The 22,516-nt window shown below is 38.0% G+C and overlaps 1 protein-coding gene across 1 annotated transcript in view; it reads right to left on the reverse strand.

Moving 5' to 3' along the window:
* Positions 1 to 22,516, reverse strand: part of COL19A1 (collagen type XIX alpha 1 chain) — a 323,156-nt gene that overhangs the window by 281,583 nt on the left and 19,057 nt on the right. Inside the window, 2 exon segments of the mRNA XM_032484458.1 lie at positions 15,527 to 15,626; positions 16,495 to 16,569. Of these exon segments, the coding sequence (XP_032340349.1) occupies positions 15,527 to 15,626; positions 16,495 to 16,569 (175 nt within the window).

Raw genomic sequence — 22,516 nt, forward strand, 5'->3', positions numbered from 1 at the left:
CATGTCGCTGATCATGGCTCCCAAGGCCTACGTGCTCTGACCCCGTGCTCTGACCCCTGCCTTCCTCTGACACATCATCTCCTGCTGCAGTCTCCATGTGGTACCCATAGTCTAGTCACAATGACCTGAAACTTGTTCCTTGAACACATCATTCTCACTGAGGCCTTGGGTCTTTCTACCTCCTGTTTCCTTTTCAGGGATGGTTCTTTCCAGAAGTTGTCACTTAGATTCTTCTCCATACTATTCAGGTCTTGTCTAACATCCCTTCCTCTGAAAGATCTACAGAAATGTAACACTCCCCTTGTTTTATTTTCTTCATAGGCTTATAACTACTTGACTTTTTTAAAAAAGGTGGGTGTGGGAAATGGCTCAGTGGTAGAGTGCATGCTTAGTGTGCCCAAGATCCTGGGTTCAATCCCCAGTACTTCCACTAAAAAATAAATTAAAATTTTAAAAAATGTATTTAAATTCATTTTAAAAATAAATTTAAAAAATTTTAAATGTACTAATACATGACACATGAATTTCCTGTCTCCAACCACCAGAATGGGATTTCCATGAAGACAGGGGATCTGCCAGACTTGATGCCCTAAATCAAGCACCGGGACAGGTACCTGGGATAGAGGAGGCACTTATAAAAATGTGTTCCACTCAGGAAAAATCCACAATGATGCCTATGACCAGTCCTAGTAGATGCAAACACCTGTATTCAGGATAATGTCTTAAAGACACTTGTCTTAAAGTCAAACCCTTGGGAGACGATGCCACATCACATTCAGCAGGAAAACAGCAGAAGGAAAAGCCAAGCCCTATGAGATCCTAAAGCAAGGGGAATCAAAAAGTTGGACAGAAAACAATTCCAGAAACAAATGCAATCTGTATTCTCACTTTCAAAAAGAAGTCTCAAATTTCTACAGGCTATTGCAAAATAGAATCACTGTTGCAAGAAGATTTCTCCAAAAGCGTCCTTTTGAATGGCAGATCCCAGTCCCTTGGAGATGTTTCAGTTCTGAGAAACCACACATGATAGCTTCCGGTCTGTCCTACATGGCTAAAGCTGGAAGAGACCTCAGTCGTGATTTACATCGACCATCTCACTTGATAAATGAGATATTAAAGCCACAGAAGTTAAATGCCTGCCCCACCAACACTCTGCCAGACAGAGGTCAGGATGGGACTTGAACTCAGGACTCCTAATTCCAAGGTCAGATTTTTCCAGTAGATCAAGTTGCTTGCATCCTCTGGCTTAAGGATAAAATTTCCTTCGTCGTTACCGACCTGACTTAAAAGTAATGTTTTGGGACTCCCAGGGAGAAAAAAACTATTTTCTGAGTACTGGATGGGCCAGGGATGATGTAAATAAATATAAAATATTAATGTCAAGATATGAATAAATAATTAAAATGTTTACCATCATACTATAATATTCACAACAACAATAAATCCTATTCTGGGCTCTGAGCAAAAGATTCATTATGACATTTGCACATCCTAGGTGACCAGTAGCCCTGAAGGGTAGATTATTACAGTTCCTCCTTCTAATGATATTTTGAGCACAGATCAGGAAGTATCATAAACCACATAGTAATATCTCTAAAACACGAATCGTGTCTGTTGGATTTTGGGAAAGACATGCATGCTACAGAAGGTAATAACCAGTCAGGAATATTTTCTCTGTGTCCCTTAGAGATAATTTCTTAGAAAAATTAAGATTTTTACCAAGCATTTCTTTTAAAATGAGGCCAATTTAGGGGAGAGAGTAAAAATTATGATAACAGTGTATACACAAATAACTATGTGATGTATAGAAAAGCAAAAGACCAGTAGCCACATGAAAAAACAAATGGCTAATAGGCACACACACACACACACACACACAAAGCTCAATACTGCTAATTATCAGAGAAATGCAAATCAAAAGTTCAATGAGGTATCACCTCACACCAGTCAGAATGGCCATCATTAAAAAGTTCACAAACAATAAATGCTGGAGAGGGTGTGGAGTAAAGGGAACTTTCCTACACTGTTGGTGGGAATGTAGTTTGGTTTTGCCATTATGGAAAGCAGTATGGAGATTCCTCAAAAAACTAAAAATAGACTTACCCTATGATCTAGCAATCCCACTTTTAGGCATGTATCAGGAGGGAACTCTAATTTGAAAAGATATCTGAAATTGACACAACACTGTAAACTGACTATAACTCAATAAAAAAAAGAAAATTATAAAAAATAAAAAAATTTAAAAATAAAATTATAAAAAAAAAGAAAAGAAATCTGCACCCCAATGTTCACAGCACCACTATTTCCAATAGTCAAGACATGGAAACAACCTAAGTGTCCATCAACAGATGACTGGATAAAGAAGTTGTGGTATATTTATACAGTGGAATACTACTCAGCCATAAAAAAGAACAAAATAATGCCATTTGCAGCAACATGGATGGACCTGGAGATCCTTATTCTAAGTGAAGTAAGCCAGAAAGAGAAAGAAAAATATCATATAATATCACTTAAATGTGGAATCTTAAAAAATAACACAAATGAACTTATTTACGAAACAGAAAGAGACTCACATAGAAAACAAACTTATGGTTACCAGAGGGGAAAGACAATGGGAAGGGATAAATTAGGTGTTCAAGATTTGCAGATAGTAACTACTACATATAAAATAAACAAGTTTCTACTGTAGAGCACAGGGAACTATATTCAATATCTTATAGTAACCTATAATGAAAAAGAATATGAAAAGGGATATATATATATATGTATATGTATGACTGAAACATGATGTTGTATACCAGAAATTGACACAACATTGTTATCTGACTATACTTCAATTAAAAAAAATGGAAAAAAAAAATGAAGTGGTCTGATTAAAAAGTGCCTCTGTGTTTGTCCTACTGGTGAGAAGTAACGTTGGGATTTCAATACCTTAGGAAGAACATTAACAGAATGGTTACCTAATGAAAAAGATAGCTAATTCCCAAAAATGTGAAAATAATGATCATAAATGTGACTACTTCAAATGATTATAGAAAGAAAGAGAAGCCTTAGCACTGACCCTTCATCAAGGCTGCCCTGACCCAGGGATCAGTGCCAACTTCCATTCCATGCATCCCCCGAGGTGCAGAATCGATGCCTCACACAGCAATACACAAAGTCATCTTCATGAAGGTGAGGTGTCAGGTCTCTCAGGGACACAAGGACATCACTCAACAAATAATGGGTGTTCCTGGCTGGCCAATGGATGAGAAACCAATAAGCATGGCCTTAAGAGTTGATAAACTTTGCTTTTTCACCCTCCCTTCCGAATGGGGAGCCCTGTAAGCACGGGAAAGTGGGGGAAGCCAGGTAAACCATAAAACTTCAAAATAATGCACTCCTTTCCAGTACATGCAAACATGTCTTGATAAAGTTGTTTCATGGGGAGATGGAATTAAGGAGTAGATCTCACTTCTTCCCCACTATGCCCTTGTGGGAAGTGTCAAGAAAAATAAAGGGGAGTGGATATAGCTCAGTGGTAGAGCACGTGCTTAGCATGCATGAGGTCCCGGGTTCAATTCCCCCAACCTCCAAGAATAATAATTAATAATAAAAATAATAATAATAATAATAATAATAATAATAATAAGTAAATACAGACAGACCATGATGAAGCTTATAAATGTTCTTCCTTCTTAGTCTATTAAGTCATTGGCAGCTTCATAGTACAAGTTCAATTTGATGTATTTGTTCAATATTCCTAAAAGAGCCTTCTTTTGTCATATGGCAAGTAACATGTCTGTTTCATGAAGAGAAAAATAAAGGACAAAACCCATCTACAGAATAAGAGAGGATTAGGAAGAAAAACCCATAACTACCCGTCCTTTTTTTTAAACTTTTTTCTTAATTGAATATAGTTAGTTTACAATGTTGTGTCAATTTCTGGTGTACAGCATAGTGCTTTGGTCATACATATACATACATGTATTCCTTTTTAGATTCTTTTTCATTATAGCTTTCTGCAAGATATTGAATGTAGTTCCCTGTGCTCTACAGTAGAAACTTGTTTTATCTGTTTTATATACAGTAATTGGTATCTGCAAGTCTTTTGTTCTTTTACCTAAGTAAATAATAAGGAGTTTTACCTAACTAAAGAATTAAGACAAGGAGTGAAATGTGAAAAAGAAAAAAGAAACAAAACAAAGGAAGAAACTTTCACAATTCCAGTGCTCATTGACTAAAGAATAAGTGGGCATAATTATTCTAGAGAAATTTCATTTTGTAGGTGGTGTTTCAACAATCGAGTGTGATATAATGCAGAGAACAAAGTGTTTTAAAAGTTTAGTTACTCATTACAATGGTTCCAGGGGTAAGTCTTCCACCAGCTCATAGCACAAGCCTTGAAGCAAAGCCCTTTTTTTCAAAGGCTATTTTGGTAGAGCCATAGTGAGTTTTCCAGATCATATTTAGCATGACCAACATTTATTTATTTTTTTCTTTAAAAATAATATAGCTAAATGGAAAAAAATCTATTTTTAAATATCAAGAACTGGCTTCCAAATTAATTCTTCCATTCTAAACCAGCGTGAGGCAGGGTTTATGAAGAAACTTCCGTATTTACAAGTATCACTGGGGCCTTGGACTTGCTGAATATCTTCCAGGAGGGGAAATCTGATACAAGTTACATTTCCTGAGAGTGAAGTGAGAGATGCCTGGAGTTTATAGTAAGTCATTTCTTTCCCAGCTGACATCCACCATCACCTGTCACGTTACAAGCAATTTGGCTTGTGGGCCCTGGAGGGTTTGTCTGAAATACCTTCCCCTCTGAGCTGGGGTGTGACTTTTGAGGTCCACAGCCACCGAGACTCGGAAATCTTAGCCTTTCTGTGTTTGCTGAGGGGATTCAGACAGATAGGTTGTTGATGGGGAAACAAAGCTTGGATGAGTCTCTAATAATCTTACGCCTGTTCCGATTAGCACTCTCTTGTTCATTGTGACATTGTAAGTGGCTTCCCTGTGAAAACGAGTTCTCCTGTTAGATGTTACATACATAACAAAAATCAAGGATGGACCGGAGAAGCAGCTCTTCAGAAAGGCTTTGAAGGCTGGTTTTTTGAGTGTCTCCCACCCACAATAGGTCCTCTGAACTGTCGTGTCCTTCTGAGTCTGGGGACTTGGCTTCTGCTCCAGGATCAGCCCCGGGGGTCCCAGATGGTGACCAAAAGCTGTGATTTTCCCCATGGCAGATACTCAGGGTTTTTTTTTCCCTTAAAATGTAATGTTCTTACTCCCATATCTTCCCTTCTTTGAAAACAGCTTTGTTGGGGGAGGGTATAGCTCCGTGGTAGAGCAGGTGCTTAGCATGCATGACCTGGGTTCAATCCCCAGTCCCTCCATTAAAATAAATAAATAACTCAATTACCCTCAAAATAATAATGAAGTAAAAATAAATGTCCCCCTTAAAAAAAAAAAAGAAGTAATGGTGACTATATCACAAAATATTTCTTCCTACACAGCTGTCCTAAGCAAAGGGAATCTTACAGTCTTACCACGGGCAAGTTAGAAGAGAGATGGTCGATGTGAAGGTATTAGAGAGGACTGCCTAGGAGCCACATGGCCAAGCTTTTGAGCCCACAGAGGAAGGAGTGCCAAGAATTGGCTGGATTATATTGGTTAAATACACTGTGAGACTCTGCCTAAGTAGCATTGCCTGGGGGTCCATGGGACACGTAGAGAGAGGGTCACTAAACCCACGCCGCCACCCTCTGAAGCACACACACACACACCCCGCTCAGCCACAGGCCCCAGGGCAACTTCAGCCCTGGAAAGCTGAGGATAAACAGACATGAATAGAGGTTGGCTGGGTCCCAGGGAGAAGCATTTTTATGGAGGGGACTCACAGCCAAGGCAGGGGTGACACACACTGACAAGGAGATTAGGACACAGGAACAAAAGTCTGCTTGTTTTTGAATGTGAGCATGTGCGCCTCATTCATGGGTCTCCCAGAAATCGTAAGAGTAGCCTTTCAGAGGCACCTGAGGTTCCAGAGTCGTTCAGGTAGAAGGTAGGACTCATAATAATTCAGGCTTTGATCTTAGGATGACAGGATTTGAACCCACACACTAATGAGTCCTGGAAATATTTAGATTATCTGAGCTGGAATGAGATCCACATCATATAAAAAATAGTTTAGAAGTGTAGTGGTGAGATATCACCTCACACCAGTCAGAATGGCCATCACTAAAAAGTTCACTGATGATAAATGTTGGAGAGAGTGTGGAGAAAAAGGAACTTTTCTATACTGTTGGTGAGAATGTCATTTGGTGCAGCCACTATGGAGGACAATATGGAGATGCCTCAAAAGACTAAAAATAGATGTACCATATGATTCAGGAATCTGACTCCTGGGCATATATCCAGAGGGAACCTTAATTCAAAAAGATATATGCATCCCAATGTTCATAGCAGCACTATTTACAATAGCCAAGACATTGAAACAACTCAAATGTCAGTTGACAGATGACTGGATAAAGAAGATGTGGTATATAGATACAACAGAATACTACTAGCCATAAAAAAGAATAGAATAATGCCATTTGCAGCAACATGGATGGACCTAGAGATTGTCATTCTAAGTGAAGTAAGTCAGAAAGAGAAAGAAAAATGCCATATGATATCACTTATATGTAGAACCTTTAAAAAAGGACACAAATGAACTTATCTACAAAACAGAAACTGACTCACAGACATAGAGAACAAATTTATGGTTACCACGGGGTAAAAGGAGTGGGAAGGGATAAACTGGGAATTCAAAATTTGCACCTCTTGGGGAGTGATGGAAATGTGAGCTATTTTGATTGTGGTGGTGGTTTCATTGGTGTATACAGCTATCAGAAGTCATCAAATTGTACATCTGAAATATGTGTAGTTTACTGTACAGGAACCATACCACAATAAAGGTGTTTAAAAAAAAAGTGTATTGGACCACAATAAAAGAAAGGAATTTGCCTGAGGGACATAGCGAGGGTTGTGTGTACGAAGCAGGATGTGTACTAAGCTTTCTAGGAGAAGTAGGGCAGAAGTGGCGGATGGGACGGGACAGAGAGAAACGGGCGCACAAGGCAGTTCACAGCAACACTTAGGTCATTGGCACTGGATGTGGGACAGTGGTCGCCAGCAGCTCGGAAAGAGAAATGTCCACAGTGTTCCAGGAGGCCTAGTCAGGTCCGAGCGGGCGGAGGGACGTGTGAGGAAGTGAAAGCGGCCAGTCGCATGATTTCTGTGAGGATCTGGGAGGAAAAGGGACTGTCAACGGAAACGTTTCCAGAACAGGGAAGGACTAAGCGTGTATCTGTAGACTAAGAGCCGGGATACTGAGGAGAGGGGCATTGAAAACAGAAGGGCACAGGGGATCGGGGTGGATGGGGGTCTTAGAGGGGGCTAACAAGGGGAAGACTAAGAGGACAAGGGAAGGGGGTAATCTTGGGAAACAGGAGGTTCGCCTCAGGAGAGAACAGCTGAAGCAAAGACGTTCTGAGGTAGAGAGCGGAAGTCGAGATGGTTCAAATAAGAGAAAAACTTAGGGACAAAACGTCTGGTCAGTTCAATCTCATATTCAACCAACCAGATGTTAATTCTACGCGGCACCCTCACACGTGCCCATGTTCTTTAAGAGTTTCCCTAGACCTGTGATGGCTTCCAAATTACACAGAGATGGCCATGGTGAGAGGAACCATTAAAGTCAATTATTTGAATTTATTTTTTTAGATAAAATTATGAAAACTTTAACCTAATCTGGCAAATGTATTTTAGGAAATCTAAGTGCTGACGACAATGAGGCAATGGACGAGGCTGCTTCCAAGAGTACGTGAGTCACACAGAATAACGTTAAGCAGCCTTTGGGCTACCATGCTGACTTTCCGATTAGCCTTGAGGGCTAAGGTGAAAGAACTGAAATGATCATAAATTAATGGTTTATTAGTTAACATAATTATTCTTCTTTGATCAACAAACGTTTCAAAGTTGATCATCAAAATCATTATCGTATCTTACTATCTGATTCTGCGTCTGAGAATGAGGTTTACACTATCCAAGGCTATTTTGTGAAACATAGAGTCCTCTCAAGACACCAAAAAAGTCCATAAAGTTGTTACAAAGTTGTTCTTAAGCAAGAGTTTAACAACACATTTTATATCACTATAGTCAATGCTCTGGTTAGTTCATAAATTTAAGGTCATGCTTAAATTTAGGTTTACCAACCATTAAAAAGCAGTACATTTGCAACCACTGAAGGTTAATAACTAATTAATCCTCCTGGCATGTTTATGGGCCAAATAAGATTAAAGGTGATGGAAGTATGTGCTTCCATGATTTCTTTCTTTTTCTCTTCTGAAAACCTGCAGTGCACACTCTGATACCAACAGATACCTACATATAACCTACCCCCAAGTAAAATCTCTGCTGTCCCTCATAAGGTTTGATTCATAGGATAAAAAACAAGTGAAGAAAGAAAAAAATGTAATATATCATCCAACAGGGGATTAATGAATGCCTGTCAAATTGGCCCAAGCACTCAGCAAAACAGGACACCTTAATTTTATTACTATGATGACATTTGCATTATTATGACTCCTAAGTAGTACATTTAACTGGTACTTCATTAATCTCAAGGTAAATGGCATAAGGACATTTTAAGATAGGATCATTTACATGTAATTAGTCATAATAAAAAAGGAGATAAACTCTAGAGATCTGCTGTAGAACACTGCAACTATACTCAGAATAACATATTGTACACTTGGATGTTTGTGAAGATGGTAGATACATTCAGTGATCTTTCCAAAATAAAGTAAAATTAATATTAATATTGTAAAATCTATAAACATATGATCAATTACTGGCAGTTTTTACTTTTCTCCCCCAAATACTGAATTACATGAAATCTGAAGGAGGAAAATCACACCTTGCTTAAAATTGATGATAATGACAAATGCTTCCAAAACTGGTAAATGGAAATACTGAACCGAAAGTCGATCATATTATATTATATTTCAGAAGTACGGGGGGAGGTCATTGAAAGGTCGTGACCACCAGTTGACCTGTGAGCTGGACCCGGGCGATGGGAGACTCCTCACCCCCTCCCCTGACCTTGGGAAGTACGTTCTGTCCACCGTTTCCATTTTAGGAGCATTTCAAGGATGCAGGCCTGAGATAATAAAGTGACTGAGACCATCTGGATGGTACATAGAGGTTAAGGCTTCTATATAACTATGATTCTGGCAGGCAAGTGCAGAGATCTATCGGTTCTGCCCCCACCCAAGACAAGCCTTGGAAGGAAGTCCCCTTGCTCAGTAAACCAGCCACCTGCCAATCTGGGGTGGTCTGCCTCCTTCCTCGGCCCCTCCTTGACAATCTCCCTGCACAGGGGCCAATTTCAGTTTCACGTGGGGAACTCCCATGGTTGGGAACCACCAAGTAGCGACTTCAATATAAAGCAATTTATTATTGGAACATGCTAACATCCCTGAATCTTCTAGAAAAAAGATAAGATAGGTTCTTATTGAGACAGGAGGGGAGAGGGCAGGGCACAACCATTAAAAGAATGACACAGCAGTTAGCATCAAAATGGTGAAAGATTCAACTTCCAAGTAGACCTTGAGGACCAAGATGGCAGGAGATTTGACTTCCAGTAGAACTTGAGCTTCGTTATATACTCACTATAATAGATTAGCAGGACGAATGACCATTCGGAGGCTGACTATAAGAGGCCCAAAAGTGGGCGGCAGCCCAAGTCCTGGGAAATCCCTGCCCCTTCCCCAAGGAAGGTGGAATAATTCTCCCACTTGTCAACATATGAAGTTACCAAGCCCGTAACAGTAGCAACACCGCATCCTGCGGCCTCTCACTCTCTAGCCTTCTGAAATGGCCCGCACTCTGTCTATGGAGTGTGGATCTACTTTTACTTTAAACTAAACACCCACTCCCATGCCTCATGGCCTCCCTGGAGCCTGTACTCTATCTATGGAGTAGGTATTTCTCTGAATAAATTTACCTTCACTCAACTATGACTTGCTCTTGAATTCTTTCCTGCATGAAGCCAAGGACCTTCACTTGATGGGGTGCATCCCAGGGACTCACCTGGGACCTGGGACTTGGCCACCCTCTCACACCTCATTTTTTTCTGTATCGTTATGATACAGAAGTAAATATTTCCATGCATTCTTAAAATCCGTATGATGATACTCTTAAAATTCTTTTCTAAAATATAAAATTTTGCTAAATTGTATGATTTTAAGAATTTAGTAACTGAATCCATCAAACTTTTCTTTTCCTCTAAAGAATGAATGACAATGACTCACCTCACATTCTTGGTATGCCAAACTATAGTTAAGGAAATACAATGAGGGAAGAATTGTAACAGGAAGGGACAAATCTGACTCCATATTGGATCTGTTTCTTTTACTTTAACCTTTGTATTCTATTACTTTTGCTACAAGTTAATCACTAAAAGAATGTTACTTATTGCCTGAAATAGACAGGATATCCCATTTTTAAGGCTCTGACCTTTAAGGGTATAATACTTTTCCATTCACATAGAGATAAAAAGTTGCAGAACAGAAAACAGTATTTGTCCTGTTGTAGGTTTACAAGAACACTGCGACCTGACCTACATGGACAGCTGCAAGAACAAAGGATTCCAACACCAAGAAGTTTGCAACAGCCAACCACACCCCTTCCCCTTTTAGTATAAAAGGAGCCTGAATTCTAACTTGGTTGAGATGGTTCTTTGGGGCACTAGTCTACTGTCTTTTTGGTCTGCTGGTTTTCTGAGTAAAGTCACTATTCCTTTCCCCAACAACTCGACTCGATTTATTGGTCTGTCATGCACTGAGCAGTACGAGCTTGGACTTAGTAACAGAATTATGTGTAGCCATCAGTCAATCTCATATAAACAGCTGGACAACTTTTTAACTAAGTCACATTTCATTCTATGGGAAACTTCCTATCTACAAAATGATAGAATGCCCCAAATGAAAACCCAAGGGACACATAAACAGTCATTCTCTATAGTTGAATGGAATCATTAAGTAATCCTCCCCAAATGTTCAGCAATTCGAAACTTCAGTATCAGAGTCCTGAACATAATTTTGACCTCAGAATTTAACCGGTTTTGAGAACTTGGAGAGGTCCCAAAGAAGAGCAATAAAAATGAAACTTGGTTAGAAGACCGGCCCTTATGAGGAAAGGAATGAAAACATTGAAAATCAGCCTTGTGTGTGATGCTTAAGGAAGTTTAGTTTTTATGAGAGAAGCTGTCAGATTTGAGCTCTGCAGTCTAAGCTTGAATGATAGAAGGAACACGGCTCAGTTTCTTCTTGGGTCAAGGCAAGAGCAGAGTACAGGTTTTCCTTGCACTGTGTGTCTCTCCAGCAGGCTCCAGGAAGGCACGATTAGATCCACAAGCTTCCACCAGTGTAATTCCTGAGCTGACTAAAGTGCTCAGTCCATAATAAGCTCAATAAATGTTGCATGAAGCAGTGAACTCTGGACTGGACTGAATTCATTTTGGTGACTTACTGAATGCTACCTTTTATTCACCCTTAGCAGGAAAGAAAATTTGGGGAACCCCTAAAACACTTAAAAAAGTTTTTTTATTGAAGTATATAGTCAGTTACAATGTGTCAATTTCTGGTAAACAGCATAATGTCCCAGTCATGCATATATATATATATACATATATATATTCATTTTCATATTCTTTTCATTAAAAGTTATTATAAGGTATTGAATATAGTTCCCTGTGTTATACAGAAGAAAAATTTTTTATCTATTTGTAAAACACTTAATACAGTAAGCTACAACTTTTACTTGTAATTTTATAAGTTTTTAGTTTCAAAAAACTCTAATAAAATTTTTAAATGATAATGTCTAATGTTATTGAAGAGAGTGGGTAGTATGCAGAACAGATGGATAAGATGATAGTGGGACATAATCAGAAGGCTATATATCAAGATCTCTAAAAATGAACTAGTAATTCTACTTTGAAAAATCGATCTTATGGAAATAATCCTGAACACAGAGAAGAACAACTTTCCTGTATGTTGTAGTGCTCTTTATAATAATAAAAATCTGAAGGTGGTGTAAATGTCCACATAGAAAAGACATGCCCGTGGGGTGAATCATTCAACAGTAGCAAAGGCCGGGGACTGACGATGCTGCAATGTATATAGCAGCTGTCCCCATATTTAGAAATATTTCCAAGGGAACTGCTAAGGTCCAGAAAACTCGAAGATCTTCTAAGAAAACTCGTTATGTCTTCTAAACATATCATTTGGGGTTTCCTAGTTGCTAAGGATTATTATGTATTATAAAACACAAATGAGAATAGCTTTATCAGCTCTTTTTTTTTCCCCCATGTAAAGCCGTGAAACTAACTAGCCCTTTGCTTCCAGAAAGCAACCACCAATTAAATGAAAGGGACAGAGTGACAACTCCTCTTCACCGGAGATTTATTTGTTTGTAAAAACAGCTAAGGGGACTGTATCTGTCAATCATGCCACCGTTTCTAGCTACACTATCCCAGCTCATGAAATCTGAGTAAAGTTAATCTATGCTGATTATTTTTTTCACACGTAGCCTCCTTTCCCTCCATCCATGGGAACTGTTTCAGCTGCAAAAGCCACCAGCTCACAGGAATCCTTCTGAATCAGAGAGGTTACAGACCTGAAACATATATGAGCACTCCCTTCTCCCCTTTCTTGCTAATGGGTCACAGAGCTGTAGTCTGCAGACCTCAACAGGACATCAGAATCCTTCTCAACACAATGTTCTGGATAGACATTAGCTCTCAATCACAGACTCTGAGAGATAAGGCTCTTTATCATCCTTGAATTCAATAACAAATCAGGAAATTTATTTTTGTTACATTTTATATGTATTTATTCAATTACTACGACATTTTGATTTTTAAAAAACATGTTTCTATAGAAGCAACTAATGAAAGATAAAAACTATATAAAACCAAGAAAATAAAGTGCTTCATACCAGATACATGTTTTGTGTACATTTGCTCTCAAAACTTCACCATTTTGCCCTGATAATTGCTCAAACACAATTTAAGGATAATCAGAGTATGATCATCTGGGATATTGTTGTCAACATGTGTAGAAATAATTATTTCTTTCACACAACCAGAGATACGTGCAGACACAAGAAGCTGAGGAAATTTCCTCTTAAAAGATAACTAGAAACCTAAGTAGCATGTTACCTCACATCTTTTAAAGCCCCAGATACCTACCACTTGCTACCCTAAGGAATACTGAAGAATGGCCATGAATTGAAAATAAAAGCAAACATGGAAAGCCCTTCAGATGTCTCCTAAGCCTGTGCCACGTCTGGGGGACAACAGGTTCATCTGAAGGGCCCTTTCAAGAGCTGTCTTTGGGGTCCCCACATTAAGCCAGGTTCAAGGCACTAAGTGTGCCCAGTGGTTATCTGACCAACACACTCGTTAGACAACTCTGCTCCTACACCTCACCTGGAAGATGCCAGAGCAACAGAAACAAGCTCAGACCCAGAAAGAATCTCAATTTCCATATAAAACAACATCTGCCCCTTCCCAGGCTGATTCTGCAAATGTATAAATAGCTGCAACTTTACTCCGGTCTCATTGAAAAATCAAAATGGCATCGTGCGAAAAGAGCATCCTAGCACACTTGGCTCCCTGAGTGAGATGTAAGTGGAGATCAGCCAAGCTACTTGACACTCGCTGGTCGGCTTAACCAGATACTCTCCGGTTTCCTGTAGCGGAGTTCCCAGGGTTCTGCTGTGCAGAGCCGGAGAGTTCACTTAACGTTGATTGCCCAGCAATCTCATGATGATTTAGATCCAAAGGTCGGAAAATACAATTCAAGTCGTGCCTAATATTTATTATCATGCATATGCAGAGGGAATGGCAGTGTCTAAATGGGGCAGCGAGTTTTCCCATGTAGCTAGTTAAAATGAGCTGAGTTGTCTTAGATACATGCTCAGTGAATTTTAAAAGATGTGCACTCCACTAGTCAACTGGCCAGAAACAGAGGGAAGAAGGTGAGAGCGAAAATGCATTTTAATTTTTGGAAGAGAATTTATTGCCTTTCTTAAATTCATTAATTAAAATTATCTATTAGTAGTTTAGAAACATCTAAACCAATGCGTATGAAATATACATGAGATACACACTGACTTTTCTTTACTACATATGAATACCCAAACCCGAAGCTGTCCTGCCCTGAGGGTTTAACGCCTGCATGCGAAGCCACCTACAGGCTTTTAAGCCGCCCAGGAGAGCACAGATCTGTACAGTGACATCTGCTAAATACTCCACCAGACAATTGCCTGTCACACCCCCCTGATATCAAATTACCCTCTTCCTTAGCACTCTGATTTCTTACCAATTAAGGAGCAGTTTACTTTTAAGGAACCATGTCACTAAACTGAAAGTATCACAAAACAGAAGGTTAAAAGAAACTTCTCTCAAAAAAAAAATGTGAGTTAGTAACTTGGTTTATACGGAGCATCTGAGGATAGGCAACGAGATAATTAATGCTATTTCCCTTCGAGAATTCAAATGCTGTGATTCTCAACAACCACCCGGTAACTTAAATATTAGGCAACCCATTGGGAAGGGAAAATATTCATACACGTTTTCACACAAGAACATCTGTGTTGCATTTAAACCAAACAGAATTTTGATGCTTTTTTTCATTGCAGTGGATTCCCGTATTAGAATGTTCCTCTTGGACGCCGGCTGAATGTCATGACCATAAATGCTATATCCGCCTTCCTGATGACTCAAGCTTTCTGAATTACTCTTTACCCATCCTCCAATTACGTACTGTCAACCACATGGGGAATCATCATTGCCCTGTATAACTGCTGATCAGTTGTCAGTATTTAAATGGCAAGTGGTTCTTTCTTTCTAATCCCATGTTTATCAGGAAAAAAAAAGAATGATAAAGATAACAAACCAACGGCTGCAAAAAAAAACCTTCATTAAGTCCATTTTGCAATGAAATGAGTATCAAGACCAAAAAAAAAGTTTTTATTTACCATTTACACAATGTATAAAATGAATATATAATAAGGGCTAAGTTCTTTGATTTTAGTTTATCATGAAGCTTATCTACATGCATGAAACATGTAACAAAATCTGGTTTTTGTCTCTAAGTCTATGTTGTGTCTGGTGTTAAAAATTCATATTTTAAACTCTACTTTTGGTTATGTCTATTTCAACATAAATAATATGTCTTCAAAATGGATTTAATTACTGTTCCCTAAAGATTATGCCTCTGTCTGTACATGTAAATTTACACCATAGAACAAGATTAGTCTGCAAAGATGACTGAAAACCACAACTATACAAACAGCACATTTACCACTGCACTCAGGCGAGTATGACTCTATTGAGAAGACTTTTCATTTTTCAACAAATTATTTGAAATCTCTTTAGAAATTAGTTCACATAGTAGGATACTATATGGTAAAGAAAAGCTCTGTTACTTACATGGTGTCTCTAATAAGAAGCGAACTTCCCAATTTGAAGCAGGTTTTATCACCTTCACAAAACACACGTCTCAGAGAGAAGCTCTCACCTAGGTCGAAACCTGTGAAGTGTGAGAAGTGATTTAATCCAGCAGTTTTACTAAATTTAGTTATCACATAGAGATATTTTACTGATTTTTAAATAGGATTTTTTTTGCAGTCCTTATCTGTGGACCAATTGATTTGAAGCCAAATCCTGCTGCTCAGGATTAGCAAACTTTATTTCATTTTCCTCTGTTTAGGATACAGGAGGATGAAATATGTTTCCAAACATTCAAATATTAATTTTCTTTGATGCAGGAGTTATTCTAAATGAATAATCAGAGTAGTTTATTGTAGCAACTCTGATTTTCTAAGATAGAAAACTAGTTAAGCAAAAAAAAATACAGCCATTCAATTGATAGCTAAGCAGCCCTTTAAAAAAATCATGCTTTAGAAAAATGTATGTTGATGTGGGGAAACGCTTGGATTTCAAAAGCAGCATATGTATTATGATTATGTGTGCATGACGGGTTGGGGGGAGAGAAAATGGAGGATCAATGGAAAAATGAGAAAAAGAAAGGAAGGAAGGAAGGAAGAAGGAAGGGAGGAAGGAAGGAATGTTATAGCAACACGGGATTCATGTTTGGGTAGTGAGATCTTCTTTCTCATGCATTTTCCTCCATTCAAAATTTCTACAGTGTATACAACTTTTATGATTTTAAATAACTTTTGTTTTCCAAGAGGGCGAGTTGTTGGTGGTCTTAGGTTAAACAATACATAACTGCTCTCAGCATTTTTTGTACATCATCCATCTCCCTTGCTTTCAATTTTTTTAACATTGGTGTTATCATCTTAAATTACAGTGTCACAGAGTCACCCACAGTATATCACATGTTTGGTGATAATTTTACCTAAAAATGCTTCTTTGTAAAGGATTATAATGCTTACCTGAAACTTCCAGTTTGTCTCTGTTGTCTTCTGTAAACTGATGTCCCTCTGTTCTCAGTAGAGGACATTGCTTTTCTATTACAAGAAAAAAGTATTGAGGATTTTCACTACACTTTCCATTAGTTTTTTCAAGTAAATTTGAATCATACAATACAATCAGAAGTGAAAGATAAGATGGAAATAAATTAAACCATTTTATTAAATTTCTTTTTAATAAGGATAGAGTATTACCCACCTCATAGTGTGTTCGTGAGGATTGTATGTGATAATATATGTGAAGTTGTTCAGAACAGTCCCTGGTACACAGGGAATGCGTGTCAGTGTTACACAGTTACAATTATCATTAATCTAATGTTCTAATAGTTGCTGTATACTTGACATTAGGAAATGAGCTAGCTTTAGTATTATTAAATATTCATATTCAAGGTATAGTCTAATATTAAATGCAGTGAACTTGCAGCAACATGGATGGACATGGAGATCATCATTCTAAGTGACAGTAAGACAGAAAAATGATATGATATCACTTATATGTGGAATCTAAAAAAGAAACCCAAAAAACAAATGAACTTATTTACAAAACAGAAACAGACTCACAGACATAGAAAACTAAACTTATGGTTACTGGGGAGAAGAGAGTGGGAAGGGATAAACTGGGAGTTGGAGATTTGCAAATACTAACTACTATGTATAAAATAGATGAACAAGTGTCTTCTGTAGAGCACAGGGAACTATATTCACTATCTTGTAGTAACCTATAATGAAAAAGAATATGAAAAGGGATATATATATGTTTATGTATGACTGGAACATTCTGCTGTACACCAGAAACTGACATAACATTGTAAACTGACTATATTTCAATTAAATAAATAAATAAATGCAGTGACCTACTACTATTTAAACAGAACTTTGATTCAGGTTTTGGTATTAGGTGATATTAAACTTTAGAGCAGAAGGGGACTACTGTGGACAAAATGTATCCTCCAAAAAAATACATATGCTTAAGTCTTAATCCTATTGCGATGGTATTTGGAGGTGAGCCTTTGGGAGGTGATCAGGTTTGGATGAGGTCATAGAGGGTGGAGCTTTTGCAATGGAACTGATATCCTTATAAGGGGATGGAGAAACAGGAGCTCTTTCTCTCTCTCTGCCTTGTGAGGCAGCGAGGAGGAGGGCATCACCAGAACTTGGCTCTGGGCACCTGACCTCAGATGTCTGAGCCTCCAGAGCCGTGTGACATACACATCTGTTGTTTAAGCCACCAATCCTGTGGTATACTTGTTAGAGCAGTCTGAACTGATTAAGGCAGCGACACAAAGGGAAGTCATTTTAAAATAAAAATACAAAGCCAAAGTGAAGACCTCTGCCACACAGAAGTGGCCTATAATGACCAAAGAACGAGACAAAAATTACTGAGAACAAATTAACGATGTGCTAAGGCAATTAATGATATTCAAAGAAATAGAAGACAAAGTTAGCCTCCGCTCACAGTGATTATGCATTTGATACCACCACAACACACTAATATGGTAATGTTCATGCATATACTAATTTTTTTATTATCTGGGATATGTTTAAATTTAAATTGGTCTTGATTCTGGGAAGTTTATCGCCAATTCAGACAAAATTGCAGCAAAATTTTAGAATATCCCAGGGTAACTGTACAACTGGAAGATTCTTAAGCAAAATTGATGCACAATTTTGGTGTCATGCAATCACAAGCTTAATCTTCCACATCTAAAAATTATATTTTGGTTAATGATGTTGAAGGTTTTATTACAGAGAGGAGATAAACTGCTGAAAACCAAATTGCTCTCCTGCTCTGTGGAAAGTGGAAACTACCAGTTCTCCAAGTTAACTGTTCAGCTTCTCAGCATTTCATTTAACAAATGTAGCCCAGACCTCAGGGGTGGTGACAGGGCATCAGCTTACTATATTTAACTAGAAGAATAAATCAGATTATCAATCATGCTACCACTTAATCAGATCTAAAAGCTGCAATATACACAATTAAAATTACAGCACTGAATAATTTTAGACATTACTTAGCTACTTTGGAAATTCCTCTCTCAGAGATCTGAACATGATTGCAGGTCCTAAATAATAATAATAAAGCTGGAAAATTTGTAAACATTACTCTTTTTTTTTTTTTTGGAGAAAATTGAAATCATACCCATTTTGTAATCTGAGTTCATAATTGTTTTTATAAAAACCAAACACCTCATTGAGATCTCTGGCACTGAAAACTATAGAAAGTTTCAGACAGAAATAAAAGCCTAAGTAACTGAATGGATTAACCAAGTATTTGGACTGGAAGACTCAATATTGTTAAGACATCAATTCTTAATTTTATCTCTAGTTTTAGTGCAATACCAGTGAACATTCCAACAGGCTGTGCATGTGTGTTTGTGACTGTGTATATGTGAGAACTGACAAGCTGATCCTCAAATTGATATATAACTCCCAAACAACTAGAATAGCTAAGGCAAAACTGAAGAGGAAGAAGCTGGAGAACGCACGCGATCAGACACAGGGGATTTTTATACCCAGCTGTTGGTGCTCATATAGATAACTAGACCAATGGAAGAGATAGTTCAAACAGAGATCTGTACACAGATGGTCTCCTTATTTACCACGAAAGGGCCACTGCAACTCAATGGGAAAAGGATTGTCTCTTCAATCAACGATTTTGGGTCCACTGAATGTCCATATAGAAAAACACTGAAACTTGACCCTTAGCTCACACCACCAACAGAAATTAATGACAGATGATCTTAGATCTAAACATAAAAGGTAAAATGATAAAGGACTACAGAAAGACATGAAATCTTTACGAACTTGGAGTAGAAAGATTTCTTGATAGGGACAGAGAAAGCACTAATTATAAAAGATTGATAAATGGGACTACATTAAAATTAAAATCTGAACAATCAAAAGGCAACATTAAAAGAGTGAAAAGGCTAGTCACAGACTATTACAATACATATAGCCAATAAAACATTGTCTCCAGAGCATACAAAGAGTTCTCACAAATCAATGAGAAAAAGATTAAAAACCTTATTTCAAAAATGTGCCCCCAAAAATAATCTAATAAGCACTTCACAAAAGAAAATGTCCAAATTGCCAACCCACACATGAAAAGGTGCCCAACATCATTAGTCATCAGGGAGTTGTGCAGTAAAACCACAATGAGATAGCACTGAATGGCTAAAAATTAAAGCACTGAAAACACACAGCACGGATGAGGATGTGGAGTGAGTTGCTTGTGGGAGTGGAAGTTAGCACAACCACTTCAGAAAACTATTTGGCAGCACTGACTAAAGCTAAATATTCATGAACTCTTTGACCTGGAAATCCAATGACCCAAGAGAAATGAGTACAAGAATGGGTGTAATGGCTCTTTTAGAAGAGACTATTCCTTGCAGCATGACTCATAATAATCTGACACCAGGAACAACCCAAATGTTCACTGACAACAGGGGATAAATGGACAAACTGTGGTATATACAACGGAAAATGGTAGCAATAAAAAAGGATGAACGACTGCTACCTGCAACAACCTGGAGGAATCTCATAGATATAATATTAAGTGGAAAAAAATATCATTCCCAAACTGCATAATTCCATTTACATGCAGCTCAAGAGATTGTATGACTCATCTATATCAAAGTACTGGTTCCCCTGACAGGGTGTCAGTTGGGAGTGGATACAAGAAAGCCTTCTGGGATTCTGGAAATTTTCTATATTTTGATCTGAGTGGCAGTTTCACAGATGTATAAATACAAATGCAAAAATTCATTGCACTGTGCACCTAAGATTTGATGACCTCAAAGAAAAATAGCATGTCTATGAGAAAAATATTTTAAGCTAAAAATGATTCTCTTGCACAACAAAACTCTGAAATTCAGATTAAATTTTTATAATGACTTTAAATGACTATATGACTGTAATCAACAAGGTTAACTTTAAATTCTTCACCACATATGTAGGGAAGGTCCAATAGGTGACCGTCAAAGCAAATGCCCAGACAGAAGGAGGAACTTCCAACTATGACACACAGATAAAGAGCAGAAAGTATGCTGGCCTGTTGCCAAGGTGGAAACAGTATATATCTTATTTAAATTCTTGTGAGAACTTAATGAATATACGATGGTGTCCAAGTAATAAACCCGTCACTGTGAAGTGAATAAAACTGAGCATTTCCAGCAATGTTTATGAAAGTATTTCTTCACCAAAGTCTTTAGTTTATGAAAACCAAGTACAGCTTTATATCTTTTGAATATGCACTATGCTGTGAAAAGCTGAAGAAAACAAATGAAAACTAAGTGTTAATTATTTGGGGGTAAGATTCAAGGCACAGCAAACTGAATGCATGAGTCTTACGGTCCGCTGCATTGAAACAGCAACACAATCGAAGTGGCTAGCAATGGTTGGATATGTGAATTTCTTTCAGTATTGACACATACATTTTAATATAAATAAAGCATACTTTTTGCATAAACATGAGTGTATCTTGAAGAACTACTGATAAGCATCCTGTCAGGTACATGGGAGCATCCCAGCAGCAGTGTCATTTCAAAGGCTCTTGGGAACCTTTCAAAAGTACTAAGATTCCAGCACAAAAGATGCACTACTTCGGGGACCTTAATCAACAGACCTCTTGAAACACAAACGCCAGTGTTTTTGACAAATTCAAGCTAAGACATTGTTCGTGATTGTCAGACCCACTTTCCTCCTGACGTGGCTTGTAGGATTTGAGTGGCTTATATGGGGTTGGAAGGATACTGACGGGGGACAAAGGGACCAGGAAGGAAGGAAGCTAGGTCAGATTTGGGGGAGATTATCTAGATTTTATCTAGCTTATTTACCAAAAATTAAAAACATTTAAAAAAATATTTTTTTCCTTCTCTCCCTGTAAAGATTAGAATCCTAAGGACCTAAGAACAAATCATTCAAGAGACGCTATGTGACTTTCACCCAGATCACACAGTGACTCAGTGGCAAAGTTGAAATAAAATCCGTTCCCTTTCTCTCCAACATCTTTTTCTCTGTGTCAAACATGCTTCTTGAAACCATGTTCTAAACAAAATAATAGAGCACCTGGGATACTGTCCTCATGCTTTAGTAGAAATAATTTTGTCTCCACTCTCAGTTTGAAACATGCACTTAAATTTAAAAAAACACTTGGTCCTTAATCTCTAAATCCTTAAGCTATGTTCTCACCTGCTGCCTGGGCCTCCTAGTATACTGTAAAGCATTCTAGTCTTGAGATTAAATTACATGTCTTTGTTTTTTTTAATTCTTTTTAGGGAGGTAGTTAGGTTTATTGATTGATTGATGTTATTTTACTTTTTAATGGGGGTACTGAGGATTGAGCCCGGGACCTCAAGCACGCTAAGCAATCACTCTACCACTGAGCTATACCCTCCCCCCTCCCATATCACATGTCTTTTGAAACGCATTTTTCCTATCATTGTTCTGTTATTTCTGAACCCACTCGTAAAATTCTTCAGTTTAATCTAGTGTTCACTGACGGACTGTTGGATTTTGTCTTTCTCTTCTCAAATAGCTAAAAAGCCCAGAGCAGTTAAAATCCATTTTTTGAACTTTTCATTGTTTCCAACTGACCAAAGACCTAAAAGATGTGTGTATTTTGCTGATGCTCATATACAAAGTGGACTCTCCATGGCTCCAGAGGCCTCTGGCCTTAGGAGAAACCAAGAGGTGAGGTCATTTCTCATGCAGCACAAAGACAAAGGGAAAAGCTAAAACGAGAGGCACCCTGGAAAATAAATGCAAACATGTTGTAGGACATCTTTACACCTGTAGAAGGTTCTCAGTGTTAAGCTATAAATACACCACTTCACTGGTTGCAAAGAAAGGAAATACAGAATTTGTCTAGGGAACATACAATTTATATTTTAACTTTGCTCACTCTATGTGTTTCCACACATCCGTACTTAAGTAAATGTGTTATCAATAACACAATATTACAGCATAAAATTAACTGTGAATTAAG

Source organism: Camelus ferus, chromosome 8 (genome assembly GCF_009834535.1).
Source record: "Camelus ferus isolate YT-003-E chromosome 8, BCGSAC_Cfer_1.0, whole genome shotgun sequence".
NCBI classification, from domain to species: domain Eukaryota; kingdom Metazoa; phylum Chordata; class Mammalia; order Artiodactyla; family Camelidae; genus Camelus; species Camelus ferus.